The 27516-nt window shown below is 44.7% G+C and overlaps 1 protein-coding gene across 2 annotated transcripts in view; it reads left to right on the forward strand.

Moving 5' to 3' along the window:
- The window catches only part of FBXO7 (F-box protein 7), a 41028-nt gene that overhangs the window by 299 nt on the left and 13213 nt on the right, over positions 1-27516 (forward strand). Inside the window, exons 1-7 of one of the 2 annotated variants that reach the window (XM_068277912.1) lie at positions 18-129; positions 1792-1936; positions 4351-4603; positions 10161-10388; positions 21072-21216; positions 22487-22570; positions 26028-26120. In XM_068277912.1, the coding sequence (XP_068134013.1) occupies positions 1815-1936; positions 4351-4603; positions 10161-10388; positions 21072-21216; positions 22487-22570; positions 26028-26120 (925 nt within the window). In that variant the 5' untranslated portion in view covers positions 18-129; positions 1792-1814. Of the gene's footprint in view, positions 1-17; positions 130-1791; positions 1937-4350; positions 4604-10160; positions 10389-21071; positions 21217-22486; positions 22571-26027; positions 26121-27516 lie in introns of those variants that run through there. The other variant, XM_068277911.1, reaches the window with a different exon arrangement.

Consider the following 27516-nt stretch of genomic DNA (forward strand, 5'->3'; position numbering starts at 1 on the left):
GGGGTGTTATCACTTTTTGGTTGTTGATGACAAGTAACTGAGCTAGAAGGAGCAGGTATTGAGCTTAGCAACCTCTTGGGTCCCACTTTCTCCAGTCAGCAGGCTGGGTGACCAGGGATCCCAGCCTTGGTAAGTTGCCAATAGAGGTGTGCAGGAGGAAGTCAGCCCTCACCTCACTTAAAGGATACCACAACTGAAATGTGACATAATGAGATAGACATGTGTATGTACAGTGCCTAGCACACAGATAACTATGCTGTGTTCCTTTTTTTCTTTCTCTGCCTGAAAGAGTTAAATATCAGGTATGTAAGTGGCTGACTCAGTCCTGACTCAGACAGGAAGTGACTACAGTGTGACCCTCACTGATAAGAAATTCCAACTATAAAACACTTTCCTAGCAGAAAATGGCTTCTGAGAGCAAGAAAGAGGTAAAAAAAAGGGGAATTTCTTATCAGTAAGGGTCACACTGTAGTCACTTCCTGTCTGAGTCAGGACTGAGTCAGCCACTTACATACCTGATATTTAACTCTTTCAGGCAGAGAAAGAAAAAAAGGAACACAGCATAGTTATCTGTGTGCTAGGCACTGTACATACACATGTCTATCTCATTATGTCACATTTCAGTTGTGGTATCCTTTAAGGGAAATGTCAGGCACTGGTTGAGGAGACCCAGCCTGATCAACAGCCGCTTACACCTTGTTGCAAATTGGTTGTGTTCACTAATTTGTAAGAAATCGGGGACTCGGGGCAAAACACTAACGCTAAATTGCACTCCATGACCATAGCCTGGGGGCCTTTGGACCAGAACTGAGGAGTCTGAGCAATTTTGGGTACCTGGAGTCTAAGTTGGTGGTTTTGTAAACTGAGGAGACGGAGTTGGAGTCGGATGATTTTTGTACCGACTCCACATTCCTGTTTTGGGCTCATCATCAGCAAAAATCTCAGCTCATCCAACTTTACTAAACCTATTTGGTTGGTGCCGTGGATTGTGTTTACTGCTGTGCACTGTGCAGTGACATAACCAGAGGGAAGCAGAGGGGCTCAGATGTGGGATGCCCCATCTACTAACCTTCCCTTCCTAGATGCAGAGGGCTGTGCTTCAGTTCAAGTGGTTATGTGACTTCACTTGTTATAGCTTTGAAGATCATGATGACCACACTTGTTTTATGAGCCTTGTGAGCTGGGGCCTAAGGCCCTGAAGGGCATCAAGGGTAGGAGGGTGAACATGGCCCATCAAAGATTTCTTGGGTCCATGAATTGTAGTTACGCCACTGCTGCTGTTTCCCCTGTTTATCACAAATTAGCGGTTACAGAAAATTATCTTGCATAAGGAAGCGGTTGTGGGTCCCCTCAAGTAGACTAGTGCCAAATATCAAGCCTGATTGGTTTCTGATGAAAAATACCAGGAAAAAGAGTTTTTGCTCTTCAACTTTTACACATCTGTGCAGAGAGCGCTCTCAGACTTGATTAACTCCCCAGAATTCAGTTCCTATTCAGGGTTCAATGGGCTGAAGAGCTTGCGCTCATTTAACAACACAGCATTCTGTTTTTATTCTAGCTTAGCCTGTTGGGTGAGGTGATGAGACCTCTTACTTTGACGTTGTGTAACTCAATCCACACATGAAAGAGTGAGAGCTGCAGCCCTGAAGTGAAAGTGAAAGCATGACACAGTATATTGTCGTCTATGATTTTCAGGAATCTCTGCTGCCACCATTGCTGCAGGAAGATCTGGTGGTTCAGGAATACACAGTACAAGGCATTTATTCACCTCTGACCTACCCTGTTTTTTAGAGTTCCCCCACCTCCGGAGCAGTATGAGGCTCCGAGTGAGAGTCGCACGGCAGACCCAGTGTCTGGAGATTGGGGAAGAGAAGCCCACTCTGGGAGACCTCCGCAGAAATGTCTCCTTATCACTGCTTCCTTTGTTGGGGTACAGGTGTGTATAACAATATTTACCTTATCTAATGTGAAAGCGAAACTGAACTTAGAACTACCTCTCTGCTCTAAAAGTAAGGTTAACATCTTGTGTTTTCAAATTAGCCACTCTGTCGAGGAAGCCAGCTGATGCAGCTGAGAGATCAAATAGCAGTTGTGATAAGTCACAGATGAGGGGGAATTCGACTGGCTAAACTCTCTAAATACACACAGGGTGCATTTCTCTGTTTCCCTTCTGTCCTGTGCAAGAGTTCAGACCCTACTTTAGGAATATTTGATTTAGTCGCTAGTCATGTGGGCAGATATTTCTATAGTCCCTGCCAGATCCTGATGAATTGTAACCCTTGCTGCTCATTGGTCCCAGCAGACATTGGGTAGCAGGTGGAAACATGCAACAGCTGCTGATATAGAGCACATCTGCACAATGCTATAAACATACAACAAACCCATGCTGCAGTGGAAGAAGTGCACACATAAGAGTCATTCTTTGCTCCTAAGATGCAGCACACAATTTTTTACTGCTTGAATGAGCAACGCTATCAACCGGCCTTTGCACAGGACCAACCATTTCTACAGATTGCTGTGGCTGCTAGTTTTCCTGGCAATTAACAATGGTTTCACCACAGGAAAACCAAACATCCATCTTTAAGATGTTTTTTATCCTCACTGCTGGACTTACCAGTGGGCACTTGCCTAGCAATGGCTAGTGCTAAAGAACCAGTTGAATTTGTGGTTATTGACTAAAAGTGAATATGAAACGAAAACTATATGGAGGCTGCCATATTTACTTCCTTTTAAATAATGCCAGTTGCCTGGCAGCCCTGTTCTATTTGGCTGCAGAAGTGTCTGAAGTACACCAGAAACAAGCATACAGCTTATCTTGTCAAATTTGACAAAAATGTCAGAAACACCAGATCTGCTGCATGCTTGTTCAGGGTCTATGGCTAAAAGTATTAGAGGCAGAGGACTAGTAGGATAGTTATGCAACTGATATTGCTCAAAAGGAAATAAATATAGCTGCCTCCATATACGGGGCCAGATTTGTAGTTTTTACCGCCCAAGGCCAACTAACGCCAGCTTCCCTAAGAACGATAGCATCCTAAACCCCCCCCCCCCCCCCTCTTTCCCCTCAGTTCTGCTAGGGATTTGATTGTAGGCTTTTCTGAGGACAGTTATTGACATGATGGCAGGGAATAGGTTGTAGGCTCCACTGAGGACAGTTAGTGACATGATGTCAGGGATTACATTATAAGCTCCTCTGAGGACAGTTAGTGACATGATGGCAGGGATTAGATTGTAGGCTCCTCTGAGGACAGTTAGTGAAGTGATGGCAGGAATTACATTACAGGTCTTTGGTGCTGGTCTGTGGGTTGACTCTGACTGTTCCCACCATTCGTCGCTTCTGTTTATCCGAGATTTTTCTTGGTCTGCCACTTTAAGCCTTAACTTGATTTGAGCCTGTGGTCTTCCATTTCCTCAATATGTTCCTAAATGTAGAAACAGACAGCTGGAATCTCTGAGACAGCTTTCTGTATCCTTCCCCTAAACCATGATGGTGAACAATCTTTATCTTCAGGTCATTTGAGAGTCGTTTTGAGAACCCCCCCCCCCCCCCCATGTTGCTACTTTTCAGAGAAAATTAATAGAGGAGGAAAACTTGCAATTGACCCCCTTAAATACTCTTTCTCATAATTGGATTCACCTATGCATGTAGGTCAGGGGTCACTGAGCTTACCAAGCCAATTTGAGTTCCAATAATTAGTTCTAAAGGTTTTGGAATTAATAAAATTACAACAGTGCCCAAATTTATGCTCCTGCCTAATTTTATTAAAACAATTATTGCGCACGTTCTGTAAATCCAACAAACTTCATTTCACTTCTCAAATATCACTGTGTGTGTCTCCTATATGATTTATTTAACTGACATTTTTAATCGTAACAACCAACGATTTATACAGGAAAATCATGAAAATTAACAAGGTTTCCCAAATATTCGCATCCCACTGTATATAATTTATGTATATAACTGTTTTTCCTTTGTTTTGACACTGATGTGTTCTCGGTGCCGTTCATGGTCCCACCAAAGAATTCCTATAATGGCTTGAGGAAATCTGATAGGGGCCGCACTCCTCTTCAAGCGCTAGCATGGCAGTACGGTGCCTGCAGGAGTACCGCCGAGCCTGCGCAGTAAGCTGGAGCCACCGGTGCAGCAGTGCTTGCACGGGTACAGCATGACCACACTGGTGCTTGAAGAGGAGCACAGCCCATATCTTCTGAAAGATCCCGGCAAGCAGCGACAGGAGCAAGGAGGACACAGGAAGCCTCTAGGTTCCAGAGGCTTCCCTCTTCTTAGGTAAGTATTTTCCTTTTTTGAACTTTAAGTTCAGCTTTACACAATTTTGTGTCTATTTACAGTTCTGATGCAGCTTTCACCATTACACTGAATGGCAAAGACCCCCTGACTAATGATGAGGAATCACTGGAATCCTTCGGAATCATATCTGGAGATCTGATCATTCTTCTGATGCCAGGAGCACAGCCTCCAGCTGCAGCATCCTCCCCAACACCTCAGCCTGCCAAGACTCAATGCCAGTCTACTATTGCTCCCACCATGTGTGTGCAGTCCAGCAACGTGACCTCCACAAGTCAGAGTCCACAGCAAGCAGAGGTAAGCCTCGGAACTCAGACATTACCAGACCCTGCTGAAATGTCAGGCTATAGTATATTACAGCAGAGCTCCACTTATGTTGCAACTACCACAGCACAGTACAGCTTGTTCATCTTTCCTCTATGAAAAAGAACATTCTGCTTGACCAGGTGCTGAGGAGGTGTCTGTAACTTGCCTGGAATGATCCCTAAGGGCTAGGACCCACGGGAGCTGTTTCTTAATTTGGTTTTCTTTATGAATCCAGAACAGTTTATATTTACTGAATAAAGGAATATGTTCTTCAGGTCCTATCCTGGTGCAAATACATTACTCGATTTTCAGCATCGATATCCAGGTTACTGAACCACGTAATTGCAGACAGCTTTCAATTAGTCCTGATCAGTGTCAGGGTAATTATGATTACCGTCACAAACTGTAACCAGAAGTATAAAAATTAAAAGCTAAGACCTCCTATGAAAAATAATGGGGATGAGGCTTGCTATATCATATGCCCAACTCTGAGTTCAGTATCCAGATTTCTCAAACAATTGGTACAAGGACTGAAAAATCAGGACAACTATTTAAAAAATAATTAATTTATTAAATATACATAAAGTTTATCAGAACAATTGTATATGGTATAACTGTCAGGAACCGGCCCGCGGCACGCCTGCGTATATGGTTCCCGACTGCGGGTTTGACCAGATCAAGCGGAGAGCAGCCTTATTCAAGCTACAAACAAGGCTGTGACCCCTCAGAACACTTCTCACTGCCACCACTAGCGGTTTGCTAGACACATCCACTCTGCTGTCGAGTGCTCAGCTCAATCCGCATTTTCGTATTCAGGTCAGCTTTGCGCTTTAGGCCGAATACGGGAACACCATACACACACACACACACACACACACACACACACACACACACACACACACACACACACACACACACACACACACACACACACACACACACACACACACACACACACACACACACACACACACACACACACACACACACACACACACACACACACACACACACACACACACACACACACACACACACACACACACACACACACACACACTTGCAATCTTACACTGTAGTGAAGCAAAACCACTAACAGTCGTTCCGAACGATACTGTTAGCCACTCTGCTGTCGAGCTACTCGCACTGGCGTTTTCGTACGTTGGGTCAGCTGCGCGCTTTAGGCCAACGTATGACAAACGCCCCACACACAATGCAATTACAATCTTATACGGTAGTGTCGCTCAATCATACAATCAGGCATGAACTTAGTTACACTTCAGTCTCTTCTAGGCTATGAGTGTTAGTTTAGTACAACAGAAGTCAAGCTTATTAAATAGCAATTTAATATTCCAGGAAAAAAGTGGAACAGTGCAGAACAGAATATATACAAAAGATTACAAAAAACAAAATAAAAAGTTACAAAATTAAGAGTTTACAAAGATACACAGCGATACAAAGCGATTTGCTTACCAAAATAACAGGGATCCAGATAGAAGAGTCTTGGACTTTTGTGGACGGACACAATTCTGGTTGGACAAGGAGCCCACTTAGCTTGGGCCGGGAGTCCAGCTGCAGCTACCGTCAGGAGGGGACTAATTTTAGGTATCTGTCCCCTGCTTTTTATAATTGAATATTTGCCTTGAGGCTGCAAGCCTGTTTGGACGGGGGGAACTAGTTTTAATTACCTCCTCAGACATAATTTGATTCCCAGAGATCTAACATCCACATGTGAAAAGTGTATTATAGCAGATCAAACAAAGGTAAGGATACGGCTGCTATTGGCCTGATTAGCCATCTCCTAATTAGGGGCTAGGTAGACAGTCTCTCATTGCAGAGATTTCCCATCTCCCAATAGATGTAATTTACAGAATATAGTTTGCACCTCCACCAATAATTCAATTTCCTCACAATGAAATAGTGTTTAACACACATGTCAAACGTTTAGTGAGGAGACTCTTCCTGACTAGTCTAGAGTTCTTCACAATGCTTTAACAGCCTTCATCAACAGAAGTGTAAATGTTTCAATTGTCAATGACTTCAAAGCTTCAGCTCCAGATAAGGTGGAACAAAACCCTTCACTTCTGCCATTGTCTGATTAAGGGTTTCCTAATTAGAAGCAGACAATGATAGCTAATTTACATTATATAAGGATCTCCAGGAAGCTACTGCCAAACCTTCAAAGCCAGACTGGCTGACATAACTACACCTCTGACATAATATACAGCAGATAGAAAAATGGAAATATTATCCATTGGAGTATTATGGAGTATTATCCCAACATCATAAGCACTCCAGTATATCACCACAATAACCACACCAAATATCCATGCCCAAAACTTAGTTGGCTTTAATATAATTACAGAAAAGGCTAATGGACAGAAAACAAAGCGTTGTGGTCAATGGATCGTACTCAAATGGGAGACTGTTAGCAGTGGGGTCCCACAGGGGTCTGTACTGGGTCCAGTGCTCTTAAATTTATTTATTAATGACCTAGTAGATGCCGTAGTAAGCAATGTTGCTATTTTTGCAGATGATACAAAATTGTGCAGAATCATCAACTCTCAGGAAGATAGTGTCATATTGCAACAGGATCTGGATAGGATGGCTATATGGGCACATAAATGGCAGATGAAATTCAATGTTGACAAATGTAAAGTCATGCATTTTGGACGTACTAATGGTCTAGCACCATACAAAATAAATGGGATACAGTTAGGGACATCAAACTTGGAGAAGGACTTAGGAGTACTCATTGATAACAAGTTAAATAATCGTACTCAATGCCAAGCCGCTGCAGCTAAAGCTAACAAAATTTTGGGATGCATTAAAAGGGAAATAAAAACTCGAGATGCTAGCATAATATTGCCCCTGTTTAACTCTCTAGTAAGGCCACATCTGGAATATGGAATTCAGTTCTGGGCACCACATTACAAAAAAGATATTGCAGTTTTAGAGCAGGTGCAGAGACGAGCTACAAAATTGATACGTGGGATGGAAGGTCTCGCTTACCAAGAAAGGTTAGATAAACTGGGTTTATTTAGTCTAGAGAAAAGACGCCTTAGAGGAGATCTAATTAACATGTATAAATACATCAGAGGGCAATATAATAGCTTAGCAGATGAGCTTTTTGTCCCTAGGCCTTCTCAAAGGACTAGAGGACATGATCTGCGCATGGAGGAAAAACGTTTTAGCCATTTATTTAGGAAAGGGTTCTTTACAGTAAGAGTGATTAAGATGTGGAATGCATTGCCACAGGAAGTCGTTATGGCAAACTCTATACCTGCATTTAAAGGGGGCTTAGATGCTTTCCTTGCGTTGAAAGACTTCCATGGCTACAATTACTAGGTAATGCCTAATGATGTTGATCCAGGGATTTTATCTGATTGCCATCTGGAGACGGGAAGGAATTTTTCCCTTCTGGGGCTAATTGGACCATGCCTTGTAAGGGTTTTTTTCGCCTTTCTCTGGATCAACAGGGATATGTGAGAGAGCAGGCTGGTGTTGTACTTTGTACTGGTTGAACTCGATGGACGTATGTCTTTTTTCAACCAGAATAACTATGTAACTATGTACAATTTATAATTACCAATCATATGGGATCCTGCTGGGCCTATGGTATCACCCCGATCTTCCCCTCTTTGGAGCTTTCCAGGTGATGCTTGTATGGCAGGGCGCTTAGCAAGAGGCTTTTAGTTATGAGAATGTGTGTGAGAGGCTGGTGCCCATATGCAATTATTTTTTTCACCTGAGTTACCTCCTAGGATATAGTTTTCATCTTCTCTGTAAACTAAATTTTCAGCATTTTACAATTGAAAAAGTACCCAAAAATTGGTGAAAAAGTACTAGCAAATTTATTTTGAGTATTTTCTTGCTTGATGGTTACTTAAAAAGATATTTTGATACAATGTATAGGATTCCTAATGTTGAAAATTAAAAAAATATTCAGACAGGTCTGTCTCTATTTAACCTGCACATTCTTAGCTGTTTTTCAAATGAAAACATTGGCTTTAAGAGACCTGTCCAAGGCTGACTGCTGTGTCAACACATCTGAATCAAATGCCAGGGAGACGGAGCTAATCTTTTGGACAAAACACATTGGGCTTGATTCACTAACCAGTGCTAACTGTTAGCACGGCTGTGAAAAGCCCATTTTCGCGTGTAAAACTTTGCATCGCATGTAAAACATCACATCACGCGGAAAAATACGCAAATTCAATATGCCATCGACACAATAGCACCTTGTGCGCCTAAAAGGTCGCAACCTATGCCCCTAAAAAGTCGCATGTTACTGTAAATAGCATGCAACTTTTTAGGGGCATAGGATGCGACCTTTTAGGCGCACAGGGTGCGACGTTTCCAGGGCACTGGGGGCCACGTTTCACGCGAAGGCGAATTAGCGCGTGAAGGGTGTGATGTTTTCGGCGCACCACATAGTGCGCAATCTCTGGTAGTGCTAACTGCTTAGCACCTTAGCACGCCCAAACCCTTTAGGCGTGCTAACTAAGTTAGCACCAGTTAGTGAATTGAGCCCATTGTCTGTTTTTCATTAATTCTGAATAATTAGTATTACACAGAATAAAATACCTGACCATTATAATTATACAGTATGATAGAGCATGCACATATGTATATAACTCAGGACACGCTAATTAAAGGGATACTGTAGGGGGGTTGGGGGAAAATGAGTTGAACTTACTTAGGGCTTCTAATGGTCCCCCGCAGACATCCTGTGCCCGCGCCGCCACTCACCGATGCTCCGGCCCCGCCTCCAGTTCACTTCTGGAATTTCAGACTTTAAAGTCTGAAAACCACTGTGCCTGCGTTGCCGTGTCCTCGCTCCCCCTGATGTCACCAGGAACGCACGGCGCAGGCACAGACCACATTGGGCCTGCGCACTACGCTCCTGGTGACGTCAGCGGGAGCGAGGACACGGCAACGCAGGCGCAGTGGTTTTCAGACTTTTAAAGTCTGAAATTCCAGAAGTGAACCAGAGGCAGGGCCGGAGCATTGGGGAGTGGCTGCACGGGCACAGGATGTCTGCGGGGGACCATTAGAAGCCCCGGGTAACTTCAACTCATTTCCCCCCCCCCCCTCCCTACAGTATCCCTTTAATCTCATAGGCTCTGCTTAGAAGGTAATTGTTTTCAAACGAGTAGCAAATAGATTGCAGCAAGGCCAGCACGCACCACATCGCACCGCAGAAAAGAGGCTTCCTATGACCCTGCGCCAAAGTACGGCAACAGGTCATATGCATAGGCCCGCCCCCCAGCTAGTAACGTACTTCCTGCTGGGTATTCCTGTTGGTCCGTGCATGCGCGCCACGTCACACCGCGCTCCCGTCGTGCACACTGCCTACGGTGCTCATAGACTTGTATTACTGCATGATCAGATTTTTTTTTTTTTTTGTCTGATTCGATAAGATTGCCAGATTTGATGGTCGAACAGGCGAAAAAATTGTCAGATGTAGAGGCCTCCCTTAGTAAATAGGGTGCCTTGTATTCTGTTACAGATTTGAAATCCTTTCTGCATTTCTGTTTTCTTGCAGCCCAGACCTAGCTCCTGTCAAGGAGCAGCAGCTGGTGTGGAGGAGATTGCTGAGGAAAAAACAGTCTCTGCCTGGCTGTCAGAGCCGATGCTGATCTGTGAGTCTGTAGCTGGGAGGATTCCGCATTCCCTGGAGTCTCTCTACCTCTCTGCTGGCTGCAACTCTGCTAATGATGCCCTGGTGACGGTCATACACCTGCTCATGCTAGAGACTGGCTTCATCGTACAGGTGAGGGAGCGGGGGGGCTGTCACTGAGCAGAAGATCATTGGGGAGTGTTTATGGCTGATATTGTGGTGAAACCCCTCCCACAGTGTGATGTCATGACCATGGTCCTGACAGTTTGGTGTCTGGACTGCATTGCATTGTTGGAAATAATGGCTTTTTCCAACTACCAAGCAAGCATAGTTACATAGTTACATAGGTATTTTGGTTGAAAAAAGACATACGTCCATCGAGTTCAACCAGTACAAATTACAACACCAGCCTGCTCCCTCACATATCCCTGTTGATCCAGAGGAAGGCGAAAAAACCCTTACAAGGCATGGTCCAATTAGCCCCAAAAGGGAAAAATTCCTTCCCGACTCCAGATGGCAATCAGATAAATCACTGGATCAACATCATTCTGCCTTACCTAGTAATTGTAGCCATGGATGTCATTCAACTCAAGGAAAGCATCTAAGCCCCCTTTAAATGCAGGTATAGAGTTTGCCATAACGACTTGCAATATCTCCCTCTGTGCTTAGAACTCTCAGTAACCAACATTCCGTACAGATCACCTTGCAGAACTAAAGATGTCACCACCAGTGATTCAAAATGTAAACTGGGGAGGGGAAAGCTTTTGGCAAACACTGACTAAATAATCTACTATACAAATATTGTAAAAAGTAAGAAATTTTATTCATTATGTTTTCACTACAGGTCCTCTTTATGTACCCCTGAATTGGTAAAAATAAATTGAATGACGCTCATGGTGGGCTAGATTACTTTCTCTAATTGTCATCCGGGACAACCTGAGATCCGGTCCCGCCCAGGATCTGTGGAAACACACCAACAAGAAGTTTAAAAGCCCCCGCCCACCCTCCATCCTCAGTTCATCTGTGTTTCCGTGACGGAAACACCTAAAGAAGCAAGCTCCCGTTTGTTATTTTTCTTGTACTCACCAGAGGGTGAGTATTTTTCCCAGAGGAGGCAGAGGACGGTGGCGAGGCGTACAGAAGTAACGCTAGCCGCGGACCTCCTCTAAAATATATTGCAGCCAGGTATTTGGTCTCCGTGCGGAGTGTGACCAGAATACCTTCCTTCCTCCGTCAGACGCCGGCCCTGCAAGGCGCATCCGGTCTGACAGCCGATCCAGCCAATCGGAGAGAGGCGGAAGTGACGCATCGGTCACGCGGCTAAAGGAGGAGGCGGAATCCGGAGAGCCAGGAAGTTGAGAGAGCGTGCTCCTGGCGTCTCCGCAAGTGCACCGCTAGCAGAGAGGATGTCGCAACCTCAGCCGCAGCAGCAGCCGACACAGCGGGAGGCAGATGCGGCGGCCAAATCCTCTTCCCAGGTGCAGCAATCCGGGTCTGGGGTGGTAAGTCCTCCAGTGGAGGATGTGTTTTTTACTTATCCCCTCAATATGGCATATCTCAGTGGATGTCTTGTCATGTGTTTTTTTTCCAGGCAAAGACTGAGCCCAAAGTTACTGCACCACCTAAATATAAAAGATGTGGTTTATGTAACACCAAAATTGCCCTAGAGACCCCTAGGAATATATGTCAGGCCTGCACTGATGCTATTGTGGTTTCAGAAACTTCTAATATTTTGAAAGGAGTTATGGAATCAGTAAATAAAAACATGCAAGAAACTTTAGACAAATTTAAATAAAGTTTTGTGCCACCTGCTATAGATCCTCTTCCAGGTCCTTCCAATATTACTCCCTCTCAGCCTTCAAATCTGCCCGACATCTTAGGGGTTGAGGAGGAAGAGGAAGATAGAGAAGAGGAGGAGGGGGAGGATTTATCAGAGAATATATCACAGGAGGAAGGAGAGCAGCCCAGATCAGAGGGAGAGGAAACAGTTAAAACTCCCAGATTTTTATTTTCTCCTGATGAGTCTTCTGAATTGCTCAAGGCTGTGTATGTTACTGAGCAAATTAAGGAAGCAGTTCCTGAACTTACCCCTCAGGATCAGGTTTATTCTGGTCTAGGTCAGGCCACGGGTAAGGTATTTCCTATCCATAAAACTCTGCAGGAAATCATTACATCCCAGTGGCAAAATCCAGAGAGGCCCTTGTTTATCCCAAAATCAGCAAAGAGAAAGTTCCCTTTTTCTCAGGCAGAAATTGATAAATGGACTAAATGTCCTAAATTAGATGCGTCCCTATCCAAATATTCCAAGGATTCGGACTTATCCTTTGAGGATGCGGGGGTCCTTAAAGACGTGATGGATAAGAAAGTAGATTCACTTCTCAGGAGAGCATGGGAATCTGCTGCGTTTGGTTTCATCCCAGGTATTTCAGCCACCTGCATTTCCCGTAATCTTAGAATATGGATGGACAATTTGATTGAACAAATTTCTAAAGGTGTTCCACTAAAAGATTATGCAGCCTCTCTTCCAGTAGTTCTTAAGGCGGTAGCCTTTTTAGCCGACGCAGTTACAGAACTTATTCGCGTATCAGCCCGTACGACAGCACTTATTAATTCGGCTAGGAGAGCAGTGTGGTTGAAAACCTGGGAAGGGGACCAGACATCCAAAAACAAATTATGTGCCCTTCCATTTGAAGGTAATCTTCTTTTTGGCACAGGTTTAGAGGAAGTACTTTCCCGGTCAGCCGAAAAGGGGAAACAATTCCCAAATAAGAAGAAAAGTTTTAAGGGTAAAAGGCCTTTTGTCCCTAAAAGACAGGAGCCAGAGCCAACCAAAAACAGGAATGTGCAGAGGAAATGGTCCTTTCCGAAAGGGAGAGGTAGAGGGGGATTTACTCTCGGGAGGACTGATCCCCCCAAACCAGGTAAATGACTCTCTGCCAGTAGGGGGCAGACTTCTTTATTTTCAGTTAGAATGGGAGAAATTGAATCCCAATCCGTTTGTTTTACAAATTATAAGTCAGGGTTATCGCCTGCAATTCTCTGTCAAGCCCCCGCAGAGGAGATTTGTAAATCCAATTCCGAAGGATCGAGCGAAAGCCGAGGGTTTGGAATTGGAAATTCAGAAACTTCTTGAAAAAAGAGTGATTATTCATGTTCCCCAGGAAGAAGTATTCCAGGGATACTACTCCCACGTATTTCTGGTAAAGAAAGCCAACGGGGAGTTCAGGTTTATTTTAAACCTGAAATCTCTCAATCCGTTTCTGACGTACAAGAAATTCAGGATGGAGAGTATATATTCAGTAAGGTCCCTATTGCAAGGCAAGGAATTTTTTGTCTCAATAGACCTTCAAGACGCCTACCTGCACATTCCGATTTTTGCGGCACATCAAACATTTTTGAGATTCGCAATCAGAGCTCCCTCCCACATTCGTCACTTCCAATTTCAAGCTCTTCCATTCGGAATAGCGTCAGCTCCGCGAGTGTTCACCAAGGTGCTAGCAGAAGTGATGAAGGGTTTAAGGCTTCAGGGAATTTCGATTGTCCCTTACCTGGACGATCTGTTGATATTTGCGGAGACAGAAGATCTAGCCAAAACCCACAGGGATATAGTGATCCACACTCTGGTTCAGGTGGGCTGGATTGTGAATTACGCCAAGTCGTCTCTAAACCCGACCCAGGAAATTACTTTTCTAGGCTACAAAATAAATTCGTTAGAAAAGAAAATTTTCCTGCCGACAGAAAAGATTATAAAGATACAGTCAGAAATAAACAATTTAATCAACCAAGAGACTTCGTCTCTCAGGCAGATTATGAGAGTGTTGGGTCTATTTTCAACAGCAATCCCGGCAGTCACTTGGGCTCAATCGCACGGGAGAATGCTTCAGTCTCTCCTTCTTTCGAATTGGGACAGATCCAGGGAGTCCTTGGATCTACGAATTTCGATCCCAGACTTAGTCAGGGTCGACTTAAGATGGTGGCTGAGCCGACAGAACCTGGAGACGGGGAGATTCTGGAGGCAAAACAATCCAATAAAGATTTTTACAGACGCAAGTTCTTGGGGCTGGGGAGCAACGTCTTTGGGCAATCATGCCCAGGGAAATTGGTCCCAGGCTATAAGCAGGAAGTCATCCAACTTCAGAGAGCTTCTGGCAGTTCAGAGAGCTCTTCTATTTTTTCAGTCTCTAATAGAAGAGAATCACGTTCAGGTCTTTTCAGACAATATCACGACGGTGGCGTATCTCTCAAAGCAGGGGGGTACGAGATCAAGCGAGCTCATGTCTCTCTGCGCGGAGATTCTCGTTTGGATAGAGCCTCGGGTTCTATCGCTGTCGGCGGTCCACATAAGGGGGATCCTCAATGTGGAAGCGGACTTCTTGAGTCGTCAGGAGGTGAATCAAACAGAATGGGAACTTCATCCAGAAGTTTTTCAACTGATAACAGAAAGATTCGGGATCCCGGAGATAGACCTCTTCGCATCCCCTATGAACGCAAAAGTAGCGAATTTTTTCTCGCTACACAGATGCCAGAAGTCTCTGGGGTTGGATGCACTCAGTCTCCCATGGAGGTTCAAGCTTTGCTATGCTTTCCCTCCAACTGTGCTTCTTCCTCAGGTACTAGGAAAACTTCAAAAGGAAAAAGTGAGATTAATTCTAATAGCTCCCCAATGGCCAAAAAGACCATGGTATGCAACAATGTTGAAGATGTCAGTGGAACCTCAATTTCCTCTGCCACTTCGTCCAGATCTTTTGATTCAGGGGCCGCTCTCGCACCCCAAGCCACAATTATTCAATCTGGCAGCCTGGATCCTGAAAGGGTAATTCTTAGACAGAAGGGTCTTTCGGAAAAAGTGATCGAAACATTGATGAAATGCAGGAAACCGATAACGCAGAAGATTTACCGTAAGGTTTGGAAAGTTTATTTATCATGGTGTGAGGCTCATAACAAGAACCATACGCTATCAAGCTCAGTTCTGGATTTCCTCCAGGACGGGTTTGACATGAAGCTGGCACCAAGTACTCTTAAGGTACAGTGTTCAGCTCTATCCATTCTGCTAGACAGGCATTTAGCTCAGGAAGAATTGTTCAGAAATTTCTTCAAAGCTTTGCAGAGATCAACTCCGGTGAAGCAAAAGATTTTTCCACAATGGGATTTGTCTCTAGTCCTGAATAGTCTTATGAAAAACCCTTTTGAGCCTATTGAAGATATTGATATTAAATTTTTGACACTTAAAATAACTTTTCTCATTGCAATCACATCGGCTAGGCGCTTAGGTGACTTACAAGCTCTTTCCATCAAGGATCCTTTCCTAATTATCTGTCCTGACAGTATTAGACTCAGGTTAGATCCGGCCTATCTCCCAAAAATGTCTTCAGAGTTCCACAGGTCTCAAGAGATTATCCTTCCCTCTTTTTGTACTGAACCTGTGGGGTCCAGAGAAGAGGGGTTCCATTGTTTAGACGTCAGACGTTCCTTACTAACCTATCTTGCCAGATCAAGAGAATTTAGGAAGTCTAGCAACCTGTTGGTTTTATTTGCAGGTAAGAATAGGGGCCAGCAGGCATCCAGACAAACCATCGCAAGATGGATTAGACAGATGATAGCTTTAGCCTATGAGAGTAGTAATTGTCCCTTACCTCCTAACATTAAAGCCCACTCAACCCGATCTTTATCCACATCATGGGCAGAAAGGGCAGGAGCTACCATTCAACAGATTTGTCAAGCAGCAACCTGGTCGAGTGCATCTACTTTCATCAAACACTACAGAGTGGATGTGTTATCTCAGCAGGACCAATCGTTTGGCAGAAAGGTGCTCCAGGCAGTGGTCCCTCCCTAGGTGAGATGTTTGTCTTGTTAAGACTTCTTGCCTATCTCTCAGGTTGTCCCGGATGACAATTAGAGAAAGACTCCTATTAGACCTACCGGTAATGGAGTTTCTGATTGTCATCCGGGACAAACATCTAGAACCCTTCCCTTCTCCTGTCTCGCACCTTTCTCTGTTAGTTTCAGGAGCACAGGGTATTATCTTAATAGTCACCTTCAGGTGTCTAGTTTTTCCTTCATCTTGGTGTTTCTAGTCTATGTTTACTTTCAGACGCACTGAGGATGGAGGGTGGGCGGGGGCTTTTAAACTTCTTGTTGGTGTGTTTCCACAGATCCTGGGCGGGACCGGATCTCAGGTTGTCCCGGATGACAATCAGAAACTCCATTACCGGTAGGTCTAATAGGAGTCTTTTTAGACCTCGACAGGTCCGGAATGTATTGATACACATTTTACATAGAATAATGCCGGGAATACACGGGTCGATCTGGCATGCGCGCGGATCGATTACCGCTTGTCCCCGCAGGCGCTTCCTAATCAGCTGCTCGATTCCCTGCCATTGTCCGCCAGCGGGGATCGAGCGGGCGCGGGTCGAGCGGCATGATCGGGCCAGCTGAATATTATCAGCTGGCCGGATCAGCTGGTCGATACACGGTACAGAAACGTACCGTGTATCCCCAGCATTAGGCCAGTTACATACAGATCAATTATCTGTCAGGTCAAAGTCCTGCTCTTCTTCCAAATGATGCCATGTAGGAGGATGGAGTGTTTGTGCAGCCAACAAGATGCCCTGCATTTCCTGCTGGCTGAAAATTAGTCACAACACTGGGTGGAGTTTTTGCGCTCATGAGGAACAAAGCGCCGCTTTCCATATACTTAGCTCCCATCATGCTTTGCCAGTAGACCGGACACCACTTAACCACCCTGGTGTTCTATTAAATGCGCCAGGGTGGTGGCGCAGCACTATTTTTTTGTGTTTTGTTTTTTTTAAATTATGTAGCTAGCCTAGCGCTAGCTACATGATTCCCCCCTCCCTGCGGCCTCCCTCCCACCCTTCCGATCGCCGCCGGCAATCAAGCCCATCCGGAAATCCCGTTCTGAACGGGATTCCCTTTAGGGCTTCCCCCTTTCCATGGTGACGATCGTGATGACGTCATCGACGTCGTGATGTCATCGGGAGTCCCGATCCACCCCTCAGCGCTGCCTGGCACTGATTGGCCAGGCTGCGCACAAGGTCTCGGGGGGGGGCTATAATGCGGCGGGTAGCGGCGCATCGGACGGCGATCGGTGTAAACACGCAGCAAGCAAAGTGCTTGCTGCGTGTTTAAAAAAAAAAAAATTATCAAAAACGGCCCAGCGGGGCTGAGCGGTATTTTTACAATAATTATGTATAAATGATTTAGTCTGGGTTTGCCCATTGTAAAATACTTTAAATCCCTGATTTATATTCTGACATTTATCACATGGTGACATTTTTACTGCTGGCAAGTCATGTAGCTGCTGCTTGCTGTTTTGGCAGTTGGAAACAGCTGTAAACAGCTATTTCCCACAATGCAACAGGGTTCACAGACAGGAAACTGCCAAGAGTACGTACTCAGAATTTCTTTGTGGTAGGGGTTTCCACACAATATCAGCCATACACCGCCCCCTGATGGTCTGTTTGTGAAAAGGAATAGATTTCTCATGTAAAGGGGGGTATCAGCTACTGATTGGGATAAAGTTCAATTCTTGGTCGGAGTTTCTCTTTAAGTTCATTCAGCAGCTGTTATTTACTGGTGTCAGAAATAGAATGCAAGGAGAGGCCAGTTATATCAGGTGGAGCCTAGAAGAAAACCCGATTTATTTAGGTAAGTATGCATCTAATGTAATGTTACCTTATCCACCCCTTCTTAGCCAGGGCTGTGGAGTCTTAGTTGAGGAGTCGGAGCAATTTTGGGTACCTGCAGTTGGAGTCTGTTTCATAAATTGAGGAGTTGGATGATTTTTGTACCGACTCCACAGCCCTGTTCTTAGCTCTAGTGACTTAGCAGGTATCTGAAGTAGCCTTTGAAAAAAATGATAGTTCAATACCTCTTTTTGGCCTTGATTTACTTAGTACTGGTAAAACTGGCATGCGCTCCCAGCACCCGGCCATTACCAGTAGTAACGCCAGCAGGGTAGTGCGTGATGCACAATTAGGGTGACCCCGCGGTACATTGGTAATGTGTGTTACATTAGTTGTGTAATGCACTTTACCAATGTACTGCGAGTTGCACTTAGGGCTAGTTCACACTAGGTCCGGTAACCTACCCATGGCTCCGTTTTTAAAACCTGATGAAAACTGGAGCCACGGATAGCAATGTTAAAAATAGCAGCTGTCTTCACCCAAACAAAAAACAGATCCATATGCATTTGCGGGGACACGTTTTCTAAACCTGAACGGAAGGTCCAGATTTTTTGCATTTTACCACAACGCATATGGATCCTGATACACGCAGGGGTAGTGGCAGGCAATAGGAAAACGGATCCCTCTCTACACAGGCAGCTGTGCACACAGAAACGGATCCGTTTTCTGAGTCCCAGCCTGTAGGGAGAGAGGGGGCAGCCATGCTAGAGGGGGAAGCAGCCAGGACAGGGGGGACAGCAATCGGTGTGGAGGGGGGACAGCAATCGGTGTGGAGGGGGAGGTGCCCCACCCCCTCACCTGGGTCCCCATTCCAGCTAGTTTCAATAATTTTAAGATTAATCTAATGAAATCTAGCAAGCGGGGAACTTACTTCCTTGCGTCCCATTGCTGCCGCATCACTTCCTGTAATGCCGTCCAATGAACAACAGAGGGCGGCATTGCAGGTAGTGACGCGGCAGCGGTGGGACTCAAGAAAGTAAGTTCCCCGCTCACCACTTGGTACATTTGATTAGATTCATTTTAAATTATTGAAACTAGCTGGAAGGGGGAGCGGGGACGGGACCCGAGGGAGGGGGGGGGGGGGGACACCCTCGCTGCTGCCACCCCCGACCTGCCTGTTACCCCCTCCATCTGTTTTTTGCCCCCCCCCCCCCCCCCCCCCCCCCAATAAACGCAAATAGATCAAAAATGTATGCTGCAAAAGGGCAACATGGATCTGTTTCCGTACAGCTTTGCCAGGATCACGGACCGTCAGAATCGCAGACCGCAGGGTATGTCCTGCAACCGTGCCTAGTGTGGGCCCAGCCTAACGCAACGTGCAGTACTCCGCTTGCATGTAGGGAGCACTCAGCAGTTTTACCAGCACTACGGCAATCAAGGCCCAAGATGCTTATTTGTTTAGGTGAAACGATCAGGCTTTGTGCACAAATCATATTTATAAAGCGCAAGGTTGCTGGGTAGGGTAATTTTCATTGACTTTGAATCTATGAGAATTACAGTGGCTTGCAAAAGTATTCGGCCCCCTTGAAGTTTTCCACATTTTGTCACATTACTGCCACAAACGTGAATCAATTTTATTGGAATTCCACATGAAAAACCAATACAAAGTGGTGTACATGTGAGAAGTGGAACGAACATCATACATGATTCCAAACATTTTTTACAAATAAATAACTGCAAAGTGGGGTGTGCATAATTATTCAGCCCCCTGAGTCAATACTTTGTAGAACCACCTTTTGCTGCAATTACAGCTGCCAATCTTTTAGGCTATGTCTCTACCAGCTTTGCACATCTAGAGACTGAAACCCCTGCCCATTCTTCTTTGCAAAACAGCTCCAGCTCAGTCAGATTAGATGGACAGCGTTTGTGAACAGCAGTTTTCAGATCTTGCCACAGATTCTCGATTGGATTTAGATCTGGACTTTGGCTGGGCCATTCTAACACATGGATATGTTTTGTTTTAAACCATTCCATTGTTGCCCTGGCTTTTGCAGACTGCAAGAGGTTTTCTTCCAAGTTTGCCCTGTATTTGGCTCCATCCATCTTCCCATCAACTGACCAGCTTTCCTGTCCCTGCTGAAGAGAAGCACCCCCAGAGCATGATGCTGCCACCACCATATTTGACAGTGGGGATGGTGTGTTCAGAGTGATGTGCAGTGTTAGTTTTCCGCCACACATAGCGGTTTTTGCATTTTGGCCAAAAAGTTCCATTTTGGTCTCATCTGACCAGAGCACCTTCTTCCACACGTTTGCTGTGTCCCCCACATGGCTTGTGGAAAACTGCAAACGGGACTTCTTATGCTTTTCTGTTAACAATGGCTTTCTTCTTGCCACTCTTCCATAAAGGCCAACTTTGTGCAGTGCACGACTAATAGTTGTCCTATGGACAGATTCCCCAACCTGAGCTGTAGATCTCTGCAGCTCGTCCAGAGTCACCATGGGCCTCTTGACTGCATTTCTGATCAGCGCTCTCCTTGTTCGGCCTGTGAGTTTAGGTGGACGGCCTTGTCTTGGTAGGTTTACAGTTGTGCCATACTCCTTCCATTTCTGAATGATCGCTTGAACAGTGCTCCGTGGGATGTTCAAGGCTTTGGAAACCTTTTTGTAGCCTAAGCCTGCTCTAAATGTCTCAATAACTTTATCCCTGACCTGTCTGGTGTGTTCTTTGGACTTCATGGTGTTGTTGCTCCCGAAATTCTCTTAGACAACCTCTGAGGCCGTCACAGAGCAGCTGTATTTGTACTGACATTAGATTACACACAGGTGCACTCTATTTAGTCATTAGCACTCATCAGGCAATGTCTATGGGCAACTGACTGCACTCAGACCAAAGGGGGCTGATTAATTGCGCACACCCCACTTTGCAGTTATTTATTTGTAAAAAATGTTTGGAATCATGTATGATTTTCATTCCACTTCTCACGTGTACACCACTTTGTATTGGTCTTTCTTGTGGAATTCCAATAAAATTGATTCACGTTTGTGGCAGTAATATGACAAAATGTGGAAAAATTCAAGGGGGCCAAATACTTTTGCAAGCTACTATATAGTGTGAGGGGTATGGGACCTGCTATTTGCTGTCCTAGTCCAGGTGATTTTTTTTTTTTACTGCAGTATTTATTTTTCTCCCCAGCACGATGGAGGAAAGAGAGCTTCCATGCCAGAGGGTTGGCGCGGCAGTAGTGGCGTGTACAGACTTCATTATACTCACCCCCTGTGCAATGACTGCTCTGTCATGTTGGCCTGTGTTCCCATGGGCACGTTCCTATCTGTTCATGGTAAGGTATTCGGATACTGATACTCCTTTTCTAGCAAGCTTGTAATAAGGGCAGTTTAATATTCTTGTGTACATTAGCAACCCTGAACTAAACTTCCCTCACTTTACCCTATCCCTGTGGTTTTCTACGAATTCCCCTTGTCATGTCATCTAACTGGTGTGACCTGCAGATTGTACTGTCTGTGTGCTTTATACACACTCTTACCTGTGTGTGACAGTACTACACTGACCATATATGGGGCCACAGGAAAAGCCATTGGCTGTCTTGTCAGTGTAATGATTGGCTGTTTCCATGTCGCCTGCCTGTGTTCTCCTTTGTGGTCGGTGTAATGATTGGCTGTTTCCATGTCGCCTGTATGTGTCACCCCATGTGGTCAGTGTAATGATTGGCTGTTTCCATGTCACTGTATGTGTTACCCCATGTGGTCAGTGTAATGATTGGCTGTTTCCATGTCGCCTGAATGTGTTGCTCCATGTGGTCAGTGTAATGATTGGCTGTTTCCATGTCGCCTGAATGTGTTGCTCCATGTGGTCAGTGTAATGATTGGCTGTTTCCATGTCACTGTATGTGTTACCCCATGTGGTCAGTGTAATGATTGGCTGTTTCCATGTCGCCTGAATGTGTTGCTCCATGTGGTCAGTGTAATGATTGGCTGTTTCCATGTCGCCTAAATGTGTTGCTCCATGTGGTCAGTGTAATGATTGGCTGTTTCCATGTCGCCTGAATGTGTTGCTCCATGTGGTCAGTGTAATGATTGGCTGTTTCCATCTCGACTAAATGTGTTGCTCCATGTGGTCAGTGTAATGATTGGCTGTTTCCATGTCGCCTGAATGTGTTGCCCCATGTGGTCAGTGTAATGATTGGCTGTTTCCATGTCGCCTGAATGTGTTGCCCCAGGTGGTCAGTGTAATGATTGGCTGTTTCCATGTCGCCTGAATGTGTTGCCCCATGTGGTCAGTGTAATGATTGGCTGTTTCCATGTCGCCTGAATGTGTTGCCCCAGGTGGTCAGTGTAATGATTGGGTGTTTCCATCTCGCCTGAATGTGTTGCCCCACGTGGTCAATTGGCTGTTTCCATATGGTCCATGTAGACAGTACCTACCCAACCTGGAATTCTAACTATTGTCGTTTGATTTTTTTTTTTTACTAGTGGTAACAGTTTAACGTCCACCATTTATTTGGATGTGGATATTGACAGAACTTTGTCTTGATGCTTGTTATTGCCTCTGGTGATGTTTCTGTGTTGTGATTGGTTCCTCCTTGCATTTAGCCATGGTGAAAATGAACCAAGAAACGAAATGTGCGAAGACGCTGCAGCTCTCCAGCCAGTCCTACATCACCTTGCCTGGACCCGGTGAGTGATCGGTGCACCAGGAACACTGTGCTGAGTTGCAGCCGCATACCTCTTAGGGCCATTTTACTTTTAACCGCGCTGCATCGAATTACTCTCTTCTACCGCAACTGGCACACCGCCTTGAGAACACGACTACTTCCACCTACAACGGACGTCTATAGCTGTTTTTGTTACCCAGTATTCCTTTGCCACGGATGACTAAGGGCCCTTTCACACTGGCATCGTTCTGTTGTGTTTTTGAATAGGCTTGGGATTGCAAGTGCAGTACAGTTACACTTGGGATCGTGGGAACGCATTCATACTGAATGTGTTTCCGATTTTCTAAAAAGGCAATCGTAGTTCTCAGGGCTGTGGAGTCGGTCCAAAAATCCACCGACTCCTCGACTCCGACTCCTCTAATTTGCTTATTACAATTTTGTTGATTAAAAGTATGTAACATGAAATTCGTCTCTTAACTGCCAACGCTTAGGAATTTTACAAGACAACTGAATTGAGAAGGATATGTAGACTACTATATTTATTCCCTTTAGACTAAAACCGCCTTCAGGATAATCAGTCCCTCGTTGTCCTCCTCCACCACCTGGATCTTCTGCTATGAGTCCAGGTACTTGAGCCAGTCGGGCGTAGTGCGCATGCACACACTCCGCAGCCAGGAGCATACTACACCTGTGCAGCACTATTGCGCATGTGCAGAATGTTCCTGGCTGTGGGAGCGGCATGCGGCCAGACAGCGCTGACTGGCTGAATTACCAAGACTCATAGCAGAAGATCCGGGTGGTGGAGGACAGCGAGGGACTGATTAGCCTGAAGGGGACTGGAGGAAGCCCCAGGTATGTATAAAACTTTACTTTTCATCCGTCTCAGTTACCCTTTAATTTGTAGTCACCAAACCAAATTTTAACAACATATCAAATTATTTGATTTCATCAGCAAAGGGAGTGCATACATTTGCATAAATCAGCATCAATGCAGAATTATTTCCATCTCGTTGACCATCTCTAATAGTGACACAGCTACACATCAGGCTTTATTCTTACAGCATAGATGTTATTTAGTATATATAAGAGACTCTTGTGTACACATCATATATACAGTCACAATCAGATATGTATATCTGACCTTAAAAATACGAGGACTGCTTTATTGAAGCAGCACAAGTAACTAATTTTGATTGGTTTATTTCATTTTTGTGGACTGAGCACAGCTATTACTGTATATATACATTATTTTTAATGACTATTATCTGAGAAATAGAACATTTTATCATATTTTCTATTTTAATTACAGTTATAAATTCATTAGGAGTCGGAGCATTTTTTCCCGACTCCGACTCCAGGCACCCAAAATTGCCCGACTCCACGACTCCGACTCCACAGCCCTGGTAGTTCTGCTGCATTTTTCCTGCGTTTCGTTTGAGGCTGACAGTGAAAATTGCAAAACATGTTTGCATTTGAAATTTCAGTTTGCAATTGCATTTTGTGATATTTTTTTTTTTTTTTAGTGGTGTGAAAGAACTAAGGTGTTTAGTACAAAGTTTTGGCTCTGTGCCAACTTTCTAATGGCTACTGCATATGCAAATAATTCTAAGATGTTTTGGAATTATGCAAATGTTATTGCAAATCTATGCAGCTTGAAAATGTAATTGAGCACGTTCACTACAAGATTTGATGTGATTTGAGTCTGTTTTACAATAGATTTAGGTGATTTCTAGGAAATGTTTCTTATGCACTGCACCACCTCCCTGGCTAAAGAGCTTTTTTCTCATATCCCCTTCCCTCCTCCCACCTATACTTCCTCCTGAGCAGTGATCAGTCATGTTCTCTAGTAAGGGTTGTATTGTACTCCTTAGGGATCTGTAGACCTTCCAAGAGAGGCAGGAAAAAACACAGAGACATCGGGAGCTCCTTATGGTGTAGTATGCTAGGATGATGTCTTGCGTAAAAGTAGAAGAATGAGTAGTACTCACAAACAAAGGTTTTGAAGACCAGCAACCAGTGTACAGTAATTGCCAGTGAGGAAATCCCATCTTCACTCGGGTTCTTGGGTCTCTCGGTTGGGTGGGTCGCACTCCAGGAAAAAGTTGTTAGAGTTCAAAGAAATAGAAACAACCCCCCCCTTCCCCAATATATGATGGGGGACTGTGTGATCTAAAACGGGAGAGGAGGCTCCCTGAACTTGAGTTATAGAGATATTAACTAAGCCAATAATAAAATCAAAAATTGATAAGCTTACCTCTAAAAAAAAAAGACAAATCCTGTATGAGGTAATTAAGTAACCTTCCTAGCGTTCTGGACGAGCTAGGCTCGTCCAGAGACGCCGGAGGTCACAGCTCAGGACTCGCTAGGCCGATTTGAATAATTTTTTTTTTTTTTAAGCACGCAGCAAGCACTTTGCTTGCTGCGTGTTGTACCTGATCGTCGCCGATCCGCCGCTACCCGCCACGATACAGGCCGAACGCCCCCCCCCCCGAGACCCCGTGCGCTGCCTGGCCAATCAGTGCCAGGCAGCACTGAGGGGTGGATCGGGACGTCAATGATGTCACGACGTTCATCGCCATGGCGACGGGGGAAGCCCTCCAGGAAATCCTGTTCAGTGATAGCACCGGCGGCGATCGGAGGGCAGGGAGGGACGCCGCAGGGAGGGGGGAATCATGCAGCTAGCGCTAGGCTAGCTACATGATAGAAAAAAAATGTGCAAAAAACTTTCCCGAGAACACCAGGCAGGTTTTTAAGATTTATTGCAATTCGGACACTAGTAGGATAACGCGTTTCGCGGATGACAGTCCTCTTCTTCAGATCAATAACAGTGTCTTCAAACCAATTAATGTGAGCAAGGAGCTCCTGTGTCTGCTTTATAAGCATGCATTATGGGTAATAATAGGCTGATACCTGATGTGGTCACTTATCTTCCATGTCAGACAAAACATTGAAACAAACAAGCTGACCCAATTAAGCCACAAGAATAGCTTCAGAGAAACTGTAATGACATAGTAGAATGCACTGAATTATTCAATTTACCCCAATTCACCCTCTTTTACATGAAATATCCTTTTTTTCAGCATCAGAAACACTTTCTATAGCTATATATTGCTGTACATTGGTATGTAGCCCCTCCGTCCCACTGATGCTTAGCCTAGGCTTTTTATTATGTGGAATTCTCTAGACCAGAGCACTCTGGCATATCAGAGATCTTTTCTATTGGATTTGGAACTCTCAGTAAATGAACATTCTGCAGAGATCACCTGGCAGGACTAAAGATGCCTGTGATGAATTTCAGATAGTAAGTCAGGGAAAGGAAAGATTTTTTACAATGGGCAAACACTGGCTACAGTAAATCATTTATAAATGAAAATTGTAAAAAACTAAAAATAGCTTTTTTTCATTGTTGTTTTAATTACAGTTCCTCTTTTATCCTTATTGGAATTTGTTATACTTATACGCATTTCTCCTTCTGATAGATAATGTGTCTTTTACGTTCCGGATGCTGAAGAGTTTATCCCGCCTCTTCAAAGACCAACTTGTCTATCCCTTACTGGCAGCCACACGGCAAGGTAAGACCCGTCCAGGAAGGTAGAAAACAAGGCTGATTTAATAAGATTGCAATCCAAAAAGGTGTATGCCAGCGCTACAATGGATACAAGCTAAGCAGCCAGGGATCGGGCCTGTCCCCCCCCCCAGCCTACTAACAAAGTTTTTAGAGAAGTGTAGTGTTTCCAGAGCTAACACAGCCTTACCACCTCCAATGGCTGCCCGAGTCCTCCAAGTCTATCCTCTAATGGTGGATACCGGCTCTGTAACTCCAGATCGTAGGGGCTTCGGCTGATGCAGGCGCAGAAGCCGAAACCCTGGGTTGGGATATAATTTGATGTGCAATAAAACAAGTGGTTTTTATGTAAGTACCCTGGTGTTGTGCGTGCTTCCAACTACATGCAGAATTGACAAAACCCTCAAGCTCTAACCCAGCCAAGGTCCCTTTTTTTTAAAAAAAAATTTTTTCATCAAATGTAAATTTTAGAAGGGCTGGAGCTTTTTGTTGTTTTTTTTTATTTCGAGTTGTGTCCTCACCAAGAAGGTCCCATTTCTCTTTGTTATGGTGATGCTTGGTTCTCTTCTATGAACCCTGGACGTCACCAGTGTTGTAAGAGAGAGATATCTTCTCAGTGGGAACATAGGCAGATTATAAGCTTTCAATAGACAGATTGGGACCTTTCTGAATCTTAAAGGAATCATCCAGCGAATTTACATAAATCTGCTTTACTCACCTGGGGCTTTCTCCAGCCCCTTGCAGCTGACTTTCCCACGCTGTCACCTCCGCTCTCCGCCGCCGTCCCGCTGACGTTGTTTGCGGCTTACGCGAGTAGGGAGAGATTTGGTCAGGGATGGACAAACGTTTAGAATGTGGCCTGCAGCTTGAAATTACATCTCCTTCCCTTCGGAAGATGTGTGAAAGGAAGATTAGTGGTAGCTCACCAAATCGCACTTTCCAACGGCTATCTCCATGGTGACGGCAGCGTCATGTGACACACTGGTACATACTGAGGGCAGGTCACACGGAGCTGTAGAGTGCACTGCACCTATTTTTTAAAGATCGGCGGGAGGGAGAAGGAGAGCCATTCAGCTTGTGGGCCATAGTTTAGTTAATGCTCTATCATTCCTGAATTACCTTATTTTTCTATGGCCGTACTGCTAGACATTATGAACAGGCGTCATTGGTTACACACTAATTTTATAAAATATTCACCACATTGCATATGATAAATTATGGTTGGATCATTTTGTTTCTGTTTCTACATGCATTTATTTTGTTAGTGGAAATGTGGATTGTTAAAATGCCCTTGTTTGTCTGTAGTTGAGGATTAGTATTTGTGGTGATCCACAGCATTTATTAGCCAGCTTGGTTCCTGTAGTTTCCCAGTTTAGGCAGCACATGCTGGAAAGTGGTTACTG

The sequence above is a fragment of the Hyperolius riggenbachi genome, chromosome 3 (genome assembly GCF_040937935.1).
Source record: "Hyperolius riggenbachi isolate aHypRig1 chromosome 3, aHypRig1.pri, whole genome shotgun sequence".
Taxonomy (NCBI): Eukaryota; Metazoa; Chordata; class Amphibia; order Anura; family Hyperoliidae; genus Hyperolius; species Hyperolius riggenbachi.